At 35.4% G+C, this 20369-nt stretch overlaps 1 protein-coding gene across 4 annotated transcripts in view; it reads right to left on the reverse strand.

Annotated features, from left to right (window-relative positions):
* The window catches only part of LOC141513238 (cation channel sperm-associated auxiliary subunit epsilon-like), a 193916-nt gene that overhangs the window by 96749 nt on the left and 76798 nt on the right, over nucleotides 1-20369 (reverse strand). For all 4 annotated transcript variants that reach the window (XM_074222866.1, XM_074222865.1, XM_074222867.1 and 1 more), the window contains one exon: nucleotides 1672-2161. In XM_074222866.1, the coding sequence (XP_074078967.1) occupies nucleotides 1672-2161 (490 nt within the window). The remainder of the gene's footprint in view (nucleotides 1-1671; nucleotides 2162-20369) is intronic.

A 20369-nucleotide genomic window follows, 5' to 3' on the forward strand; every position in this document is an offset into this window, starting at 1 on the left:
CTAAGATGATCCTGCTGACTATTACTAATTTACAATCACTGCCCAGAGTTCCCAGAAAGATTTACTTAACAGGCTAACAGGCTGAACTAATACCTGAAGGTAAGAATGAGGTATAGCTTCTATGGCTAGAAGTATTGTAAAAAGTTATGACCACTCATTAAAGGCCTACTCATGACCTAATGGAAAAGGTAGGTGAGAAATTTAAAACATGGATTCCATCTTGTCATGGACAGCATTCTTGTGGCACCTGCTTATCTAAACCCCTGGGTCACCTGCCTCTGAGGGTGGACAAGAAAGGTAGTACTTTTGCATCTATGCCCCCAGGGAAATGTACACTCAGATCAACATACTGAACTTTTTTGTCTTTTCTCACCAAGAAGTGTCACTGTGAGGCATAACTACCACTATCCTGCTATTGCAGAAAGGTAGCCTATTTAAATAACACTGAGAGCATAGCATTATTGCAACCGTTCCTTAAATGACACGATGCAGTGTCTGGCCCACATAGTAAATTTTTAAGAAATGTTTATTGATTGAATAGAGCATATTTAATTACTCCTATCAAAGACAAAGATAGTAAAGTTGCTTGTCTTTCCTTCTCTATAATCTGATCCAATCCACAATCCAATAAGCATTTATTTTACTAGTATGTAGAGGCCATGACTTGAAATGTGAATGTGTGTGTCTTTTTTTTAAAGTTTTTTCAAGGCAATGGGGTTAAGTGGCTTGCCCAAGGCCACACAGCTAGGTAGTCATTAAGTGTCTGAGGCCAGATTTGAACTCAGGTACTCCTGACTCCAGGGCCAGTGCTTTATCCACTGTGCCACCTAGCTGCCCCCCATGTGTGTCTTTTCAATTCAAGCCAAAGTCCTTCTGCATTCTGTGAAGCTATTAAAGAAGGAAGGGAACATGCGATGGAATCATGATTGGACTTGTTTGAATACAAGTTTGAATACAGGCTCTGTCATTTGGTAGGTTAGGACTCAGGTGTTTCAACTGTAAAATGAGTTCTAGAGCATGCAGTTCTTTACCATTTTTCTGTCTTGAATTCTTTTAGCAGTCTGGAGGCCTAGGGCCCTTTTCTCAGGGGTTACTCTTATAATTGAAGGAAATGTGACTTTTCAGGTAGGAAGGTTAGCTAAAATAAAGGTGTAATTTTTTTTTTCCCATTCAAATTCATGGATCCCCTTCTGGAATCTATCTGTGGATACCTTCCAAGAAACCTTTTCTGGTCTAGAAAATTAGCCTTTCTAATAATCAGTGTTTCTGTGAAGTTCAGATATTGTACTCAGTATAGTATAAGATATAATAACAGTGATTAATTTATGGGTTTAAAGAGGAAGGAGAGGGGCACTTGGAGTGGATGGTGAGCTGATCTTGAAACCTATAAGACCTGGTATCAAGCAAGTTCCATCTCTGACATATATTGTCTGTGTGACTCTATTCAAGTTACTCAACTTCTCTATGCTCTAGGCAACTCTAAGAGGAGATGCTGCATTGGTAGACAGATCCTCCTTACCATGCTGGGGAAAGCACAAATCCAGGCCCCAATTTTATAATTAAACTGACATTTTTATCACATTTTAAACCCACTGTTTTCCATGTCGCTCATATTCAGGGAATAAACAACAATTAATACACCTTCAAGAACAACAATAAACTTACACTAACCTTTGGAGTAAATTCAGGCCAACAAAAGTTTCTTGTGTTTAATCCTTTTACATTTGGAGGAATACCAAATTTCTGGTCAAGTTTTATGAACTTGTCTGTTGTCCTCAGATAAACAAAACCTGCTGTTAAAAATAGTATTCCTTTTTCAATTAGGCCAATGTCCTCTATATTTCGCCTTTCTTCCTCACGCAGGATATTGGGGGGTATTCTGATCTTCTCCGAAGTACTGAAAGCATCCTTTGTAAAAAGAGCCTCCCAATGTGAAATCGCTGCAGCAGTTGAAGGAAAACACGGTGGCCAGTCAAAATATACAAGGTTTTCATCATTCGTTGTAAGGGGTAAATAACTGGGATCCTGACTGAAAGTTAATGTAACAGAAGACAGTAAAAAGAGATAATCTGCAATAAAGCAATCTTGGAAAGCAACTGAATTTCCTTTGATGATCATAAAAAGGTTCTTTTTTGTAATTGGTATTTGTGCTTCCCAGATCCTAAGAAGAGAAAAATAAAACTGTATTTACTGGAAAGTATAAAAAATTTTTTTCCATCTTGATATGACCCCCCCTTCCATCTTATAGACTATTCATTTTAAGCAGATTAATCTTACTAAAAACAATGATTAAAAGTCACTTTTGTATTCAGAATCTTCAGGTGCTCATCATAACCCTTGGGAAGTTCCTCAATCAAATTTTCACCTCTCCTTCATTCTGTGCTGAAAACTCAGACCCCATTTCTTATATCAATACCTTCTTTATTACTCACCAAAACTTTTCCTGAAGTTTTATGGCATTTATTTTTAGTACTTGATTATTTATTACTGTAGAACTTAGCTCAAATCCTAGAAAGGCTTGTTGGTGCATATATACATGTATAAAGATAATTACATGTGACATATGCACATCTTTCTATCATCTATATATCCATTTATCTACATTATTTACATATCAATCCATTTATCTTTCTATAATTAAAGCAGGAATTAGTCAAAAAAAGAATTGAATTGTGGGGTAATTCCTTTAATGCCTGTTGTTCCGTTGCCTTTTTACATCCCATTCATCCCAATTTCCATTCATTTCAAGGTTGAGAAAAATGAATGGAGTTCAGACCAAATAGACCCCAGTAGTTTGTTGAAAGAGAAGCCCCTAACAAGCCCCTAACAAGGTCCAGCAAGGATTTCTTTTAACTCCAAATAATATGAAGTCTTGTATAAAAATGTTGTCCTTGATGAACAGTAGAATTAAAAATAGGCAACACATTTGGATCTTTACTATATGAAGACTTTTATTTAGAGGAGAAAGTTTATCATGTCTATGGCTCTGAGGACAGACATCATCTCTTATCAGGAGCAAAGCAGCTGAAGTTTCTCCCTAGAATAATTATCAAGTTTATGAAGATTTCATTTTCCTTAAGCCTCTGAACTGTAAGATAAAAAGATAAATGGTAGAAACCATTCTCTTAAAAAAATCTCTACTTTGAATTCAAAAAAACTTATTTTCATACACACAGACACCAAACGTACTCTATGAAACTGTGGCTCCCCATTTTATATCCCTTTGTTGAAAAAAGAATATAATAAATTATACATTCAGATAACTATTTCAGGACAACCCAAGCCACTACACTTCACACACTGAGGGCAGGAACTGTCTTTGTTTTGTATTTGTATCCCCAGCACTTAGCATAGTGACTGGCATAAAGTTAGTACTTAATAAATTTTCTTTCTTAACTGGGGGGAAGTGGTGGTGAGTAGGGAGAAGAGGATGCCAAGGTTCCTTTTGTGCATGAGGGTCAGCAGGTGTATAGCACTATGATTGCTTTCCTCACCTCTGATATCATAGATGTCAAATTACTGGCAGGTATATAGGAGATGGTCCATCCACTGTGGATGATATAGTAAGGAAAGTTTCATACAATGCGATTGTTGGTAGGAAGAAGGAGCAAGTCTAGAGCAGAAGCAATGAGTAAGATGGAATCCTAGTATTTTCTACTATTATAACATTATATGTGTGTATATGTATTTATATGTGCATATATACACCTTCATGCACAAATATATATATATATGTTTGTATATTTAAGTTAAGTTTTTCTATGCTTTCTTCACCAATCTCAGCTCATTCTGAATTTGATTTTATTTGTGTTTATAAGAGCAATGTTCCCTGGAAAACCTTATTGAGCTATTTCATTAAATGCCTTCCCTTTCAAGCTAATTGTCTTTTCTGACTCATTGAAGAGAAGAGAAACCCACTAGTGGGGGGGGAGTGTGTGGGTATGAAATATCATTTTGAATTCATATACACTTAGAGAGTCTATCTCTTCTGGAGACCCCACATGTGATGGGATGTATAGGTGCTATATGGTGCTACCACTAGTGATCTGGGATGCCCCCAAGATGATTAATTTGACGGAATTTTTGGTTACATGAACTCTGCTGGGAGAACCCACTATAAAATACTATAAAAGTGAATCAACAAGTACGTTCAATCCTTTTTGCCTTGACTTTTTAAAAAAATTTTTAAGGGTTTTTTTTTTTTTGCAAGGCAATGGGGTTAAGTGGCTTGTCCAAGGCCACACAGCTAGGAAATTATTAAGTGTCTGAGGCCAGATTTGAACTCAGGTACTCCTGACTCCAGGGTTGGTGCTCTATCCATTGCACCACCTAGCCACCTCCCCTTTGTGACATTTTGTGAAGCAAAAGCAGATAATGACTTAAGACAGAATTACATGCTAATTGCATGGGCTCATCTACAGTTTTAGGGCAGAAGTCAGAGATCAGAGACCGGGTCCAAGACATGGGAGCTGTTGGGGAAAATGGATGAGCATCCTGGAGAAGTCCACAGACACTGAATAGGGGATCTGCATTGTCTCAGAGGGCAATCCTCAGATAATGTCATTCCTTAAATTCTACTTCTTGGTTAGAGTGGAGAAAACTTCTGAGATAACAATGCAAAAATATAGTCTGCTAGTCAGAGAAGGGAATCTTCATAAGTAGTACTCAAAAGTAACCCCAAACTGAAGAGTTTAGGGACTTAGTCATTTAGTAATAAGGTGAGTTCTTTTGCAGCATGCTTATTGGAGAAAGAATAGAATTGCTTACATGACATGGACCTCACTGCTAGAGGATCAGAAAGGGAATAAACCTACAAAATAGAGAATAGAAGACTCATTCTTTATACCCTATTAACTTTGAATAGTTTGACTAGTGTAGCCAAAAAAGGAAAAGACCTACCTGTCTACTCAGCAGGTCCAAAGTATATTTTTCTTCTGAGGCTAAAGGAGTAAATCTCTCCTTAAACCATACCACCTTCCTTGGAAGAACCAAAAACTTACAGGTCTCCAGTATTAGCTCTGAAAACAGTAGCATGAAAAACCTTGGGAGAGTACTCCCTCCTCCCAAGGAGCAGAATTCAACTTTAATAAAAAGTTAAAAGTCACAAAATAGGCTAGGAAAATGAGCAAACAACAAAAAAAGAAACTGACCATAGAAAATTATTGGGAGGGAGCAGGGGCCATGGAAGATCAAAACAAACTCAGAAGAGAAAAACAATGTTAAAATGGCTATATACAAACTTCAAAGAAAAATGTGAATGGGCATCAGGACTGATTCAAAGAATACTTCCTGGAAAAGCTCAATTAAAAAAATGAAAAGTGAGGAAGAGGAAAAAACTGGGGAAAGAAATGAGAGTTATATAAGAGAATCAATAGGGGCAGCTAGGTGACGCAGTGGATAGAGCACCAGCTCTGGAGTCAGGAGGACCTGAATTCAAATGTGGCCTCAGACACTTAATAATTACCTAGCTGTGTGGCCTTGGGCAAGTCACTTAATTCCAGTGCCTTGCAAAAAACAAACAAAAATAAACCATAAAGTATCTAGATGCATACTTGCCACGATATTGGAAAAATTTTAATTGCTTATGGGTGGGCAGAAGCAATATAATAAAAATGACAATTCCACATAATCTACATAATCTACTTAATACCATCCCAATTAAGTTTTTAAAAATTGTATTGAGCTAGAAAAATAAGAACAAAATTCACTTAGAACAAACAAGTTCAAGAACTTCAAAGGAATTAATGAGAAATATGTAAAGGAAGAAGGTTTAAAAGTATCAAATATTTAACTGTATTACAAGATGATAATTAGCAAAACTCTCTGATATAGGGGCGGCTAGGTGGCTCAGTGGATAGAGCATGGGCCCTGGAGTCAGGAGTACGTGAGTTCAGATCTGGCCTCCGATACTTAATAATTACCTAGCTGTGTGGCCTGAGGCAAGCCACTTAACCCTATTGCCTTGCAGAAACCTTAAAACTATCTGATATGGGCTAAAAAGAGAAATGTGGAACAGAATAGACAGTAATAAAAGATTATAGTCACTTTGAGTTTGACAAATATAAAGATTTTGGAACAAGAATCAATTATTTGATAAAAATTGTTGGGAAACATGGGAAGCAGTGCAGAAAAAATTGAATATAAACCAATTATCTTCCACCATTTGCCAGAATAAGGTCAAAATGGATACACAATCCAGATATTAAGTGGGATATCATAGGTAAATTAGAACATGGAACATATGCTACCTAACAGACTTATAGATAGGAGAAGAATTTATTAATAGATAAAGAGCATTATGAGATGTTAAATGGATAATTTTGAGTAGAAATAAAATTAATTTAATCAAGATGAGAAGGAAAATAAAACTGGGTGGGGAATTTTATAGATATCTTCTCAATTAAAGGTTTCATATCTCAAATATATGGAGAACTTTGTTAGATTTATAAGATTGTAAATCATTCTCCGAATGATAAATGATCAAAGGATATTAACACAGTTTTTCAATGAAGAAAAGCAATGTATAATCATATAAAAATGCTATCATTATTGATTGGCAAAATGCTAATTAAAACAACTCTGAGGAACCACCTCATACCTGTCAGATTGTATAAATGATAGAAGTGGAAAATGTTGGAGGGTAGGTGGAAAAATTGGTGAAACTGTAAACTAATCCAACTATTTTGTAGCATAATATAGATTAATATCCAAAGATTATAAAACTGCATATAATCTTTGACCCAGCAATACCATTATTAGGTCTGTTTCCCAAAGTGATCAGAAGTAAAGGAAAAATAATTTACATGTTCTAAAAATTTATAGCAACTTTCCTTGTGGTGACAAAGAACTGGGAATTTGTGGGGATGCTCATCAGTTGGGGAATGACTGAAGAAGTTATGACAAATGAGTGCACTATAAAAATGATGAGGTTGATTTAAAAAAGACATGGAAAGACTTGCATAATGAAGAGTGAAATGGGCAGAACAAAAAAGAATATTGGATATAGTAAGAGCAATATCGTGGATAGAAAAATGAAGTTAATAAGCTCTTCTCAATATTACATATATTATAATTATAAATATTTAAATCAATTACAAAGTACCTATGAAATATGATGTTATTCAAATTCAGAGAAAGGATAAATAGAAATATGCATAGCATGTTTTTACACATACATATCCAAATGGTGGGTGTTTCTAGTGTGAGATGGGATGGATGGGGGTGGAAGAAGAGAGACATTTTAGAACTGAAAAATGTAACTGAAAAATAACTACTGTCCCAATAGCAGGGACTTGTCAGAACTTTTCCCCAAATGCCTCTAAAAACCAAATTATAGAGTGGCAGTGGAAGGTCAGCAGGAAAGATCTGTCCCACTTGGGGGAAGAGTGAAGCACTGTTTAGCACAGATGGATTCCAGCAAACTAGGAGTACATCTTGGGAACCACTGAATTAGCAGCAACTCGGCCATAGTCAGTAAGGGGATCAAAACTACTAGTCAGAAGGAGATTACAGGGGTTTCTTTGCTAGTACTGAGACAGGATTCTATTGTTTAGCCCATATTTAGATATAGATCCTAGTCCTGGGTGGCAGGAGAGGAGCAGCACTAGCACACTAGAGCTTGCTGGGAAAATAATAAACATCTTAGATCATCCCACCCTGAAAAAAAAAAAAACCCAGAAAAACTGCAGTTTTCCTCTGAAAACAGCTGCACAAAACTCCAGAAACATGGGTTAGTGCTCCCTCCACCCTGGAAGCAGAATCCTACTTTAACAAAGAGTCAATTAAGTCATAGGTTGAAAAAATGAGCAAACAACAGGAAACAAATCTGACTATAGAAAATTACTACGGTGACAGGAAGATCAGAATGCACGTTCTGTATCTTCATCTAAGACAATAAAAAGCAAATTAGTCTCAGGTCATGGAAGAACTCAAAAAGGATTTTGGAAATCAAGTAAGAGAGGCAGAGGAAAAATTGGGAAATGTGAATAATGCAAGAAAATCATGAAAAACAAGTCAGAAGCTTGGTAAAGGAAACATAAAAAATAATGCAGAAAAGATCACCTTAAAAACCAGACTAGGTCAAATGATAAAAGAAGTTCAAAAAAGAAGAATGCCTTTAAAAAGCTGATTAGCAAAATGGAAAAAGAGGCACAAAAATTCACTGAAGAAAAAACTCCTTAAAAAGTAGAATTAACCATATGAAAAAGGAGATACAAAAGCTCAGTGAAGAAAATAATTCCTTTAAAATTAGAATTGAGCAAATACAAGCTAATGACTTTATGAGAAATCAAGATACAATAAAAACAAAGCTAAAAAAACAAAAATAGAAGATAATGTGAATTATCTTATTGGAAAAGCAGCTGATCTGAGAGATAATTTAAAAATTTTTAACAACTTGAATGTCATGATCAAAAAAAGAACCAAGATATCATCTTTCATCTTTCAGAAATTAGCAAGGAATTAGCAACTGTCCAGATAGTCTAGAACAGATCCACCAATTGCCTCCTACAAGAGGTACCCAAATATAAACTCTCAGGAATATTATAACCAAATTACAGAACTCCCACATCAAGGAAAAAATATTGCAAGTAAAAAGAAAAAACAACTCAGATATCAAGAAGTCCTAGCAAAATAACATAAGATTTAACAGCTTCTACATTAATGGATTAGAAGACTTAGAATATGGTATTTTGAAAGGAAAAAGAGCTGGGATTATAACTAAATATCACCTACCCAGAAATACTGAAAATAATAATTTTTGGGGAGAGAGGGATGAATATTCAATGAAATAGATGACTTTCAAGTGTTCCTTGAAAAGATCAGAGCTGAATAGAAAATTTGATCTTCAAATGCAAGACTCAAAAGAAGCATTAAAAAAAAGTAAAATAGAAAGGGGAAATAACTTAATGATGTTAAATTATTTATATTCCTACATGGGAAGATGAAACTGCTGCCTCAGAACTTTCTCATTATTATGGCAGTTAGGAGGAGTATAAATAGACAGAGGGCACAGGTGTGACTTGAATATGAAGGAATGATATCTTAAAAAATAAGGAAAGAATGTACTTGGAGTAAGGGAAAGGGAGAGATAGAATGGGTCAAATTATCTTACATAAAAGGGGCAATGAAAAAGCTTTTACAGTGGAGTAGAAGAGGAGGAAAGTGAGGGTGGGTGATTAAATTGGCTCAAAAAAGGGAAGAATAATAATAATAATAATAACAATAACACACTTAATTGGAAAATAATTTTTTTATTATACTAGAGGAAAGTAGGAGGGGAATGGGATAAAAGAAAGGGGGATAAGGACAGGGTGAAAATTAGAGAGAAAAGAATAAGCTAATTAATAAAAATGACAGTTCTAACTAAATGAAACTACTTATACAGTACCTTAATGAAATTACTTATTCATTGCCATATCATCAGAACTACCACAAATTATTTTATAGAACTAGAAAAAATAACAATTTATCTGGAAGAATCAATGAAAAAAATGTGAAGGAATATGATCTAGCAGTTGCATATCTCAAACTCTATTGTGCTATAAGAAATGATGAGGGGGATGATTTCAGAAAAACTTGAAGACTTAAATGAACTTCAAAGTGAAGTGAGCAGGAGAACAGTAACTATAATATTGTTTTATAACCAACTATGAATGCTTTAGCCATTCTTAGCAATACCAGGATACAAGACAATTCCAAAGGACTTAAGATGAAAAATGCTATCCGCCAACAAATAAAGAATTGATGGAGTCTGATGTAGAACAAAGCATACTATTTCTTATTTTCTCTGTGTTTTGGTCTATGCTTTCTTTCATCACATAAGTGATAGGAAAATATGTTTTTCATGACTATACACATAGAACTATATCAAATTGTTTGCCATCTCCATAGATGGGTAAGGGGAAGGAGAGGTGGAGTGAATTTGGAACTCAAAAACTAAAAAAAGAACACATCAAAATTGTTTTAAACATGAAAATGGGAGGAAAATTTGAAAGTTAAAAAAACCCCAAGGAAATTTGATATGTTAGTATCTCTCCTTTGTCTCAACAAATTCTTGAGTCAACAGGAAAAAAAAGAGCCATAATTTTAGGGAAAAAATTATAATATTGCAAAAATTATTTGTTCTTTACAAATTATCAAAAGTTTTACATTTTTCTAAGTTTTAAGTTTATGTTCCCCTTCTGGATTACTGCCTTGTTGTGGTGAAGGGGCTTGTATAGCTCAATGAAACTACGAGCTATGCTGTACAGGATTATCCAAGAGAGAAAGGTCATAGTAGAGTGGTCTTGACAAAAGGTGACCCACTGGAAAAGGAAATTGGTAAACCACTCCAGCATCTTTGCCAAGAAAACCCTAAATATACAAAAGTCAGACATGATTGGAAAAAACTTAGTCTAGTTGGCTCCCAAAGTAATATTGAGCAGTTCTAGGCTACTCCTCAGTCCCAGATGGATTTTTTCTCTTTCTTTATCCTGTCTCCTTTTCCCTTCTCATTTTCATATTCAGAACTAGAAGGGATCCTGATGATCAGTGATTTGCTGTTGTTCAGTTGCTTTCACTCTTCATGATTCTATTTATGTTTTGTTGGGTTTTTTGGCAAAGATTTTGGAGCGGTGTGCCATATTCTTCTCCAGCTCATTTACAGATGAAGAAACTGAGGCAAACAGGACACTAGTAAATGACTTGAGGCCAGATTTGAACTGAGAAAGATGAGTTTTCCAATCCTGATGCTCTATCCCCTGCACCACTTATCAATGACTTCATTTTTAAAATTAGAAGGTATTTCAGATAATTCCAATTACCCCTTTTTACAGATGGGGACCAGAGTTGTATAGGTTAAGTGACTTGCTCAGAGTCAATAAACATGATATCTGAACTCCAGAGTCAGTGTTTTAACTCTGTCACAATTTATTTAAAAAATTTCTATCTTTTGACATTTTTTGTATTAAAAAGTAAAAAAGAATAATTGCCATAAATTGCAAAAGACTAAAAGTATTACTAAAGTAATGAATCATATCATTCTGGAAAGCTGATACTTTGAATAACCTTAATGTTATAATACAAATTCATTAAGATATCTTATATTTTTCAGGGGCCTGTTAAATATGTCCCAGTATAGGGTAAAGATTAGTTCCTCTCAGGATGAGGACCTTTTATAGAAAAGAATGGATGACATTTTCTTCTCTGCTTAGACATAGATTGTGAGCTTTGCTTTTACTATCACCAAAAACGAGAGAAAGGATCCTTTTCACTTTCTGTGTTAAGCAACTAAGTCTTAGAAGGACCCCTAGCTTTGCCCAGAGTTGGGATTGTAAAGTTAGTCTTCTGACTCCCATTTCCCATTTCTCTGAAAACTGCTGTCTCTTCTCTTCCTCATATTAGACTTTCAGTAACATCCACATACATTGCTTTGCTTTACAGGATACCACAGAATTTAAGTGGATTCCTAATTGCTATTCTAAGCCAGTCACAAATATATGATTACCATAAGACAAAAAAGAAAAACAATCTTATTCTAGAGTAACACCATTTATGTTGTTATGCTGCCACTCAGTGGAAAACTGGGAAGAACAAAGAATACAATGAATATTCCATAGGGAAGTTCCAGATTTTTTGAATCTGGAATTACTTAAGAAAAGCAATTAACTGTCCATACTATTTGACAAAGTCATTATACTGCTAGGTATATACTCCAAGGAATAAAAGGTCAAAATATTTACAATACTATTTTCTTTTGGCAACAAAAAAGAACAAAGTAGTAGCACATTGATTGCTGAATGGTCCAACAAACTTCTACAAATGTAATTAAACTTTAAGAAATGATCAACAATAGGAACTGAAAGATGTATGAATTGATGCAGAGCAAAGTAGTCTGAACCAGAAAAACTATTTACATAATGACTAAAATAATAAGTTAAAAAAGTCAAAAAGGCAATCAAAATCAGAACAAATGCAATGACTAATATTGAACCTAGGTCAAAGGAATACAGACCAAAAAAATGTGGTTACAGTTGCTATATTTGTTGCTTTTGCTCCATTGTGTTCTTTAGTTGTGAGGTAGTATCTTAGGGTGGGGTCAGGGAGGATCAATCAACCAACAAACATTGATGAAATACTGAGACTGTTGTTCTTAAGTGTTTCTGCCAATAGCTTATATTTATAGTGTCTACTATTGGGTCAGGATTTTTTTTTTTAGGATTTTTTTTTTTTTGCAAGGCAAATGGGGTTAAATGGCTTGTCCAAGGCCACACAGCTAGGTAATTATTAAATGTCTGAGGCTGGACTTGAACTCAGGTACTCCTGACTTCAGGGCCAGTGCTCTATCCACTGCGCCACCTAGCTGCCCCTTGGGTCAGGATTTTTAAAGGATTTTAAAAATATTTCAATTCTCACAATCCTGGGAGATCTATGCTATTAATTCTCATTTTACAGGAGAAACAGAGATATTTTGAGGTTAAGCAACTTTCCCTGTGTTATGTAGCTAAAGTGTCCAAAACCAGATTTGAATTTAGATTTATCTGATACCAGTCCCAGTGTTCTAACCACTGCACTATCAAGGTATTATTTTTTAATGTGTCTTCCATTGCTTTAACATATTTTACGCCAACAGTAAAGTGCCATTTGTAAAGCTAATCATGTTTTATGTATTTCAGTAGGAAGGTGATTCCATTATAATAAGGTCCTATGCTTAGGGTTCATTTTACTAATTTTATTTAAGGGTCTAAAGATGATTTAATATTTTATTTCAAGGTCCCAAGAGTTAATAACAGCAACAATAATTTATGATTGTACTGTATTATGTTAATGTAGAGGTATGGTGATAAAATGTTTTAATAACTAGCTACCTGGAAAAATAGATATGTATATTCATAATGCATTTTGAAAATTTATTCCACATTAGCATTTTGTCTATTACTTAAGTCTAGACAAGAAAAATAAGCCCTGATATATAAATTTCCTGATTTCTTGACATTTGCTCATAATGAAAATTGAAAAACTTGTTACTTTGAATTGACTCAAGCGCACCTGTTTCCTCTAATTACAACCCTTGGGCTAGATATAGTTTACCTTTATGTTTGAAATTAGAGGAAAAAGACAAGTGGAATGACTTTGGGCCCTTCTGCAAAGATGTGTAAAATTTTCCTGTCTTACTTCAAATGCTCTTTATATATATGTAATCAATCCAGTTGGATCAGCACCATTTTAGAGCTATATATTGAGCAAATTTAAGAATGAGAGTGAAATTCAATCATTATCCATATCTATAAATATATATGTCTCTCTCTCTCTCTCTCTCTCTCTCTCTCTCTCTCTCTCTCATATATATATGTCATTTATACTTATTAAAATCAAGTCTTTTTCTAAGCCTTTGGGTCATAATCTGAAGAGACTTCAGTATTTTATCTAACACAGGTACATGTAAAGACATGTAATCAATTACTTTTAGAATTTTATCCTGTGATGAAAATTTCCCTTCTCTAAATATGAACTTGGGATTATCAAGTCTATCATTGAGGCTTGTGTTGCCTAGACAATTTTCTGTCTCTGGCAGCATGTCTAGAATCAAGTTACCTAAGAAATGTGTCTTCTTTGGCTTAATTCCAGGCTCCTAAACTTGGGTTTACTTTCAAGGCAAACCCAAATGCGGTGCTTCCCAATCTTCAGACTTTTGCTTTGACATTGTATTCAGATCCAGTCAGAATTGAGGATGGACCCTTTTAATAAAAGTAGGCATCTCAGAGTACTACAAAATTAAAAGCATTTTTAAAAGGGAAATCAAATCAGAACAGTGGATGGAGAGAGGATGGACCAATTGACGATTCCAGAGATTTGATCTCTAAAGAGATGGCTAGAGTTCATGAATGACATTGTTCAGAAATTCCTCTCTCAGGCTTGAAACCCTAGAACCCTGTAGGTGCTTAGAAAGACCTTTTCTTCTGCTTCCTGTATGCCTCCACTTAATGGGAAGTCCCCAGACTGAAAGGTTGGGTGAGTATATTTCTTCAATTCTTGCCCCTTGTGACTAGCATGGGTTTCTTTGGTAGGGAAATTGGCTATTTGGGCTGGTTGGACCTAAGTTTATAATGAATCAGTAATTTTATTGCCAAACAATGGATATGGAGGTTATGATGTACAGTTAGTGTAGGAAGGTGGACCCTGTTTGCCTCACTTAGTTTACTCCTGCTTTGTTGTGCCAGCCTTCCACACAGCTCCTGAGAATGTTGCTTGTTGGTTTTTGCAGAAGGGCAGGGGAGAGGGCAGTCTCAAAATCAAATATTAATTTTTTAATCCCAAGTCAAATGGTTGCCTAGGACCAAGAACCTAATTCATCATTAGAAAAGATGCACTATCTCCTCATTGTCATCTCTTGGAATCCCTAGATTCCTTTAAAACTCAATTTAGGAGCTACTTTCATCATGAAACCTTTTCTGATCTCCCCAGTAGTTAGTGACATCCTATCTAAAATTATCATTTTATTAATGTTCTCTATTATTTATGTCTATGTTGTTTTAATTTGAATGCAAGATCCTTGTAGGTAAAAACAGTTTCCCTTTGATCTTTGCATCATGCCAGGGACATTGTGGGTGCTTAATAACCACCTATTGATTATATCTCCTCCTTACATGTTCCCTTATCATGACTATTCTCTGTGTATAGGTGTGTGTGTGTGTGTGTGTGTGTGTGTGTGTGTGTGTGTGTGTGTGTAATCGAACTTGTGGATGAGTATACCACATGTTTACATAAGGAAAATTAGTCTTTTGTCTTGAACTAAGTTGTCCTCTAGTTGTTTGGCAAAGACAAAATTCACTTCTAGGGTCTCCTAAACTATGATTGTGTGTGGGTGCTGACTCACAGAGTGCCTTAAACCTGGGATAGTCCTTTTGAGGATTCATACTGGTGGGATGGAGGGGAGGTAGATGCTGGTTTCCACAAGTCTGATGCTGATACTCAGGGCAAGGCTTGTTCATCTTCATATCCACCTTGGAGGTGCAGCAGTCACACACAATTGCAATAGTGGAGATTACTCTCCTCTCAATGCTGAGAGAATAGAGCACATTCTGAGGTCCCTTTCTCTTACCTATTCACTTCAAAAGTTATTAAAATCTTCCCCATTATTTTCTTCATTGCTTCAGTTTATGAATGATACCCTCATTCTTCCTGTCTTTTCTGTAGTATGCATACATTTATAGATTATGAATTGAAAGAGACCTTCCAGGTCATTGAGTTCAGCCACTTCATTTTAAAGATGAGGAGATAGAGGTCTGGAGAGGTTAAGCCCAGAGGTTAAACTTGCTTATGGTTAGACTTAGTACCTGAGGTAGGATTCAAAGCCAGGTTTGACTAATTCCAGATGTGACATTTTATCCATTTTTACCATGGAACATTCATTTGATACTGCTAATCAACATATTCTCTTCTCAATGGGTTTTCATGATACTGCATTCTCTTGTCTTTCCTATTTCTATTTGACTATTTCTCAGTCAGTTTTATATAATATTCCAGCCTTAGTCAATGATCTGAATTTCAGTCTGACATCAATAACTGCATCTCTCTAAGGACATCTCATAGACATCTCAAATTTATCATGTCTAAAACAACTCATTATCTGTCCCCAAAATTTCCTTCTTCCTTTTGAGTATACCATCATCCTTCCAGGCACTCAGGTTCATGATCCTGAAGTCATGAAGTCATCTTCCACTTTACCTAATCCCTCATAGCCAATCAATTCCTACTTTTTTTTTACCAATTTGACCTTGATGACATTTATTATATCTGTCCCTTTCTCTTGCCTTAGCTGACTTCTTCCCTGGTTCAGGTCTTTATCACCTCTCATATAGCTTATTGTTATAAGTTCCTAATTGGGAGCATAGCTTCTGATCTTCCCTCTCTCCAATTCATCCTCCACATATGCTTTCTAAGTAACAATTCTAAATAAAAAAACAATGCCACTTCCCTACACAAGCACTTTCAATAGCTACTGAAATAACTGTCTGTTTTCACAGTAACCCATTTAATCTCTGGGTTTATAAGACCTGAGCCCCCATTCTCACTAGCAGGCTGGGTCTTGACTTCTAGGTCCTTTCAGGGCTTTAAGGGTTGGGACTGGTCATTTTCAAATATTACAGATCATGAGCCCTTGGCCATGTTTTAGTTTTATTTAATTATCTTTTAAAAGGAATTATTTATTAATGCACAGTAGTAAAACAGTAAAGCTTAAGTAAAAATACTAAGCAAAGCATACATCTTTCTATGTCTCCCTCTGCTCCCATAAAAAGTCTGTGACACATTCTTCTATCAGTCAAAGTCAAGGGGAAAGTGAGATAGTATCTGTGGCAAACAGATAACTCTGGAAGTCATCAGGATGGTCCTGTTAGATGTAGAGTCATTTTCCTACAGTGCTTCTTTGTAGAGCTTGGATCTGTTTTCCTCATCTCATCCAGGCTGTCCTTGACTCCAGATGCAGTCATGCTATCAGCTGTTTCAATGGAGACTGTTAGAATACTCTACATCTTTCCCCTCAATTTAGCTCTTGGCCTAAGTGGGAGGAGGAGAGGAAATCAAAGTCCAAGGTTTTACTTCTTTCTCTTTGATTATTACTTCTTTAGGTGGCTGATGGGATGCAGCTAAACACTCCCATATTTCCCTTCCAAATAATTTTGAAATAATGTCTCAAATAAAATTTTGGAGCAGCAAAACCAACAAAAGATCATCATTGGCCATAGAGTAGGCACAGGCCTAGAGTGGGTGGAACAGGAGCAACTTTTGGAGCTCTCAGCCCAGAGATGGTAAGGCATTCAGAAAGAGATTAGAGAGGACTCAACAATCAGCACCAGCTGCACCCAGTGCCAGTAATCTATATTGCCTATAAGTGGCTCTGGGTCACAATTCAGAATGTAGTGGAGCAGTTGTGATTACCAACAAAGGAGCAAAAGCCCTGGTCACAGTTTCAGGACCAAAAGGAATGCAAGTATTTGTAGAGTATGGACTGGAAAGCAGTGACCAACTTCTCCCAGGATAATATCACTTGGAAACACTGAAAACTTGCAGATCACCAGAACTCCAAAAACAGCAATACTAAAAAGCTTAGTGTCTCCCCAGTCCCAAGTGAGCAGGATACACCTTTAACAGTTTTTTAACTTTAAAGTTCAAAGTGAAGATATAGGTTCTGAAAATAAGCAAACAACAGCAAAAACAAATCTGACCATTAAAAAGTTACTTTGATGGCAGGGAAGACCAATACATAAACTTAGAAGAAGGCAACACTGTGAAAATAGCTGCAAGCAAAGACTCAAAAAATGCTAAAGGACACAAAGCCAATCAGCAAGAATTGCTGAAAGAGCTAAAGAGATAAAAGTGGTACAGGAAAAACTGGGAAAAGAAATGAATGATGCAAAAAAAAATTTTAAAAAGACTAACAGTAAAAGAATTACCAAAAAAATTGAAGAAAAAGCAACTTAAAAAGCTGTGTGATCCTGGGCAAGTCACTTAACCCCATTGCCTTGCAAGAAAAAGAAATGTGACAGAATGATTGGATCAATTCACAACTCACCAACAGTGTCCATATTTTCCCACATCCTCTCTATCAACCTCTTTAATAAGTGAGGTGGTACCTCATAGTGATTTTAATGTGCATTTCTCTAATCAGTAATGATTTGGAGCATTTTTTCATATGACTATAAATAGCTTTAATTTCTTCATCTGAAAATGTTCATATCCTTTGACCATTTTTCAACTGGGGAATGAGTTGTAACCTTATAAATTTATATTTATATTCTAATAAATTTGATTCAGTTAGAAAGAGTCCTTTATCAAAACACTAGATGTGAAAATTGTTTCCCAGTTTTCTGTTTTCCTTCCTATCTTGGCTGCATTGGTTTTATTAGTATTTTTCATGTCTCTTTATTACATGTAATTTTCATTGCATCATGATCTGAAAAAAAATTTATCATTTCTGCCTTTCTGGCATTTGATTGTAAGGTTTTTATGCCCTAGGACATGGTTAATTTTGGAATAGGTGCCATGTATTGTAGGTGCCATGTATTGCCATGTATCCCCATTCAGTTTTCTCCAGAGGTCTATTATATCTAAGTTTTCTAAAAATTGTATATAACTTCTTGACTTCCATCTTATTTATTTTGTGGTTAGATTTATCTAATTCTGAGAGAGGGAGATTATGGTTTTCCACTTTCATTGTTTTGTTGTCTATGTTTCCCTGTACTTTTGCCTTCCCTTTTATCAGTCCCTTCTTCCCCCTTCTTTCCCTTCCCCCCACCTCATTTCCCTGTAGGGTTGGATAGATATTTTTACACCAATTGGGAATATATATTATTCCCTCTTTGGGTCAAATCTGTTCAGAGTAGCATTTACTTAGGATTCACACTCTTCCTTCTTTGTGCCTCTTCATGTAGTATTATTTATCCTCTAATACCTAGCTTTCTCCTAGTATAATCCTTCTTTTTATGTCTTTACTGTTTTAACCTTGTCTTGTACTTACAATCCCTCTGTCCTGATAGAAGTACCTCAAGGATTGTTTGATTGATAAGCAACATTGCCTCATAGTCACTGTCTAAATACACTTCCTTCTTTTTTCCCATTAGAAACATACTTCTTGAGAGTCATAGATAACATCAAATTATAGTCAATTTATACTATACCCTCTCTTCAAGTATCCTCCATTGACACACAATAATCATTGAGTTAAAGCATTATGCAAAGCAAAATCATGAACCATTTATACCACACCCCTCACCCCTGCCAAGTACACTCCCTCCAGTTGCAGCCAAAGCATTAAGCAAAGCAAAATAGCTTCATGATCTATTCATGTCCAGTACCTCTAAGTACTCTCTCTCCTTTTCTCCCTATAGCATTCCAACGATAGTACTCCAGCCCTCCTCAACTAAAATATCAGGCACACTCTTCTTCGAATAGTACTCCATAGTACTCCAACCCATGTTAACTAGAGTACCATCCCTCAAGTCTCATTAGCTAAGGTATTGGCTAAATGTTCAACACTTTCGTGATCATCTATACTCATACCTTTTCACTAAGTATGTTTCTTTTAACTATCCTAAGAGAAGTATATTTCTCAAGACTTATGATTATTATCTTCCATTGTAGGGAATGTATATAGTTATGTGTTTTTTTTCCTTTTTGTTTACTTTTATATGCATCTGAGTCTTGTATTTGAAAATCAAAATTTCTGTTCAGTTCTGATCTTTTTATCAGTAAATTTTGGAAGTCCTTTATTTCACTGAAAATCCATCATTTCCCTGGAAAGAATATGCTCAATTTTTCAGGATGGTTAATTCTTGGTTGAAATCCAACATCCTTTGCCCTTCAGAATATCATATTCCAGGCCTCAAAGGAATATTAAAGGAATGTTGATGCTGATAAGTCCCGTGTAATTCTGATTGTGTTTCCTTTGTATTTAAATTGCTTCTTTTTGGCTAATGCAGTAAAAGTTGAGAATTCTGGAATTTAACTATAATACTCCTTGCAGTCTGGCATCTCTTTCTGGAATTGTTCTGTGAATTCTTTCAAGGACTATTTCCTTTTTTTTTTCCCTATTTTTCTTCTTCCTCTCTTCTTTGGTTTTTAAAATCTCTTTTAAACTCTTCCATGAGTTTTTTGATTTAAGATCAATTCATAAACTCCTTTGAGACTTCAAATGTAGGCAATTTGTCACTGTTTTTTTCTTCTGACCTGGTATTTTTGTCATCTTTACATAAAGAGGGGCATGGATATGAATTGATAATATTGGGGTGATCTTCAAAATAAAAAATTTAGGGTGAAAAAAGAGGAATGCATTGTTAGGAGAAAGGGAGAGGTAGAATGAGGAAAATTTTCTTACATATAAGAAATGTACATGGAAGAATTTTATAGTAAAGGGAGAAATAAGGGTGGTGGTGGCAGGTAATGTTTACCTGCCAGAATTAGTTTAAAAAGTTCAATATATACATACACACAGAGTTGGATATAGAAAACTATGCTCAAAAGGAAATTAGGAGGGAGGGGGGATACAGAAAGGGACTGACAAAAGGGAGGTAGTGTTCAAAAGACAAAATAGACTTCTAAGAAAGAACTGGATAAAAAAAGAGAAGGATAAACAGAAGAAAACATGTTGGAGGGAAATACGCAGTAATTATACTTGTGAATGAGACAAAACTCATTCACAAAATGGAAGTGGATAGCAGAAGGGATTAGAAACCAGAATCAAGAGACATACTTGAAACAGAAAGACATTGTTAAAATGATAAAATAAAAACTTAAAATAAAGGTGGAGTAGAATCTTATTATGCTTTAGTGGAATTAAAAAAGGTAGGGGGTAGCAATCATGATCAAAGGAAAAAAGAAACCAGATCTAATTA

This window comes from Macrotis lagotis, chromosome 2 (assembly GCF_037893015.1).
Source record: "Macrotis lagotis isolate mMagLag1 chromosome 2, bilby.v1.9.chrom.fasta, whole genome shotgun sequence".
Lineage (NCBI taxonomy): Eukaryota > Metazoa > Chordata > Mammalia > Peramelemorphia > Peramelidae > Macrotis > Macrotis lagotis.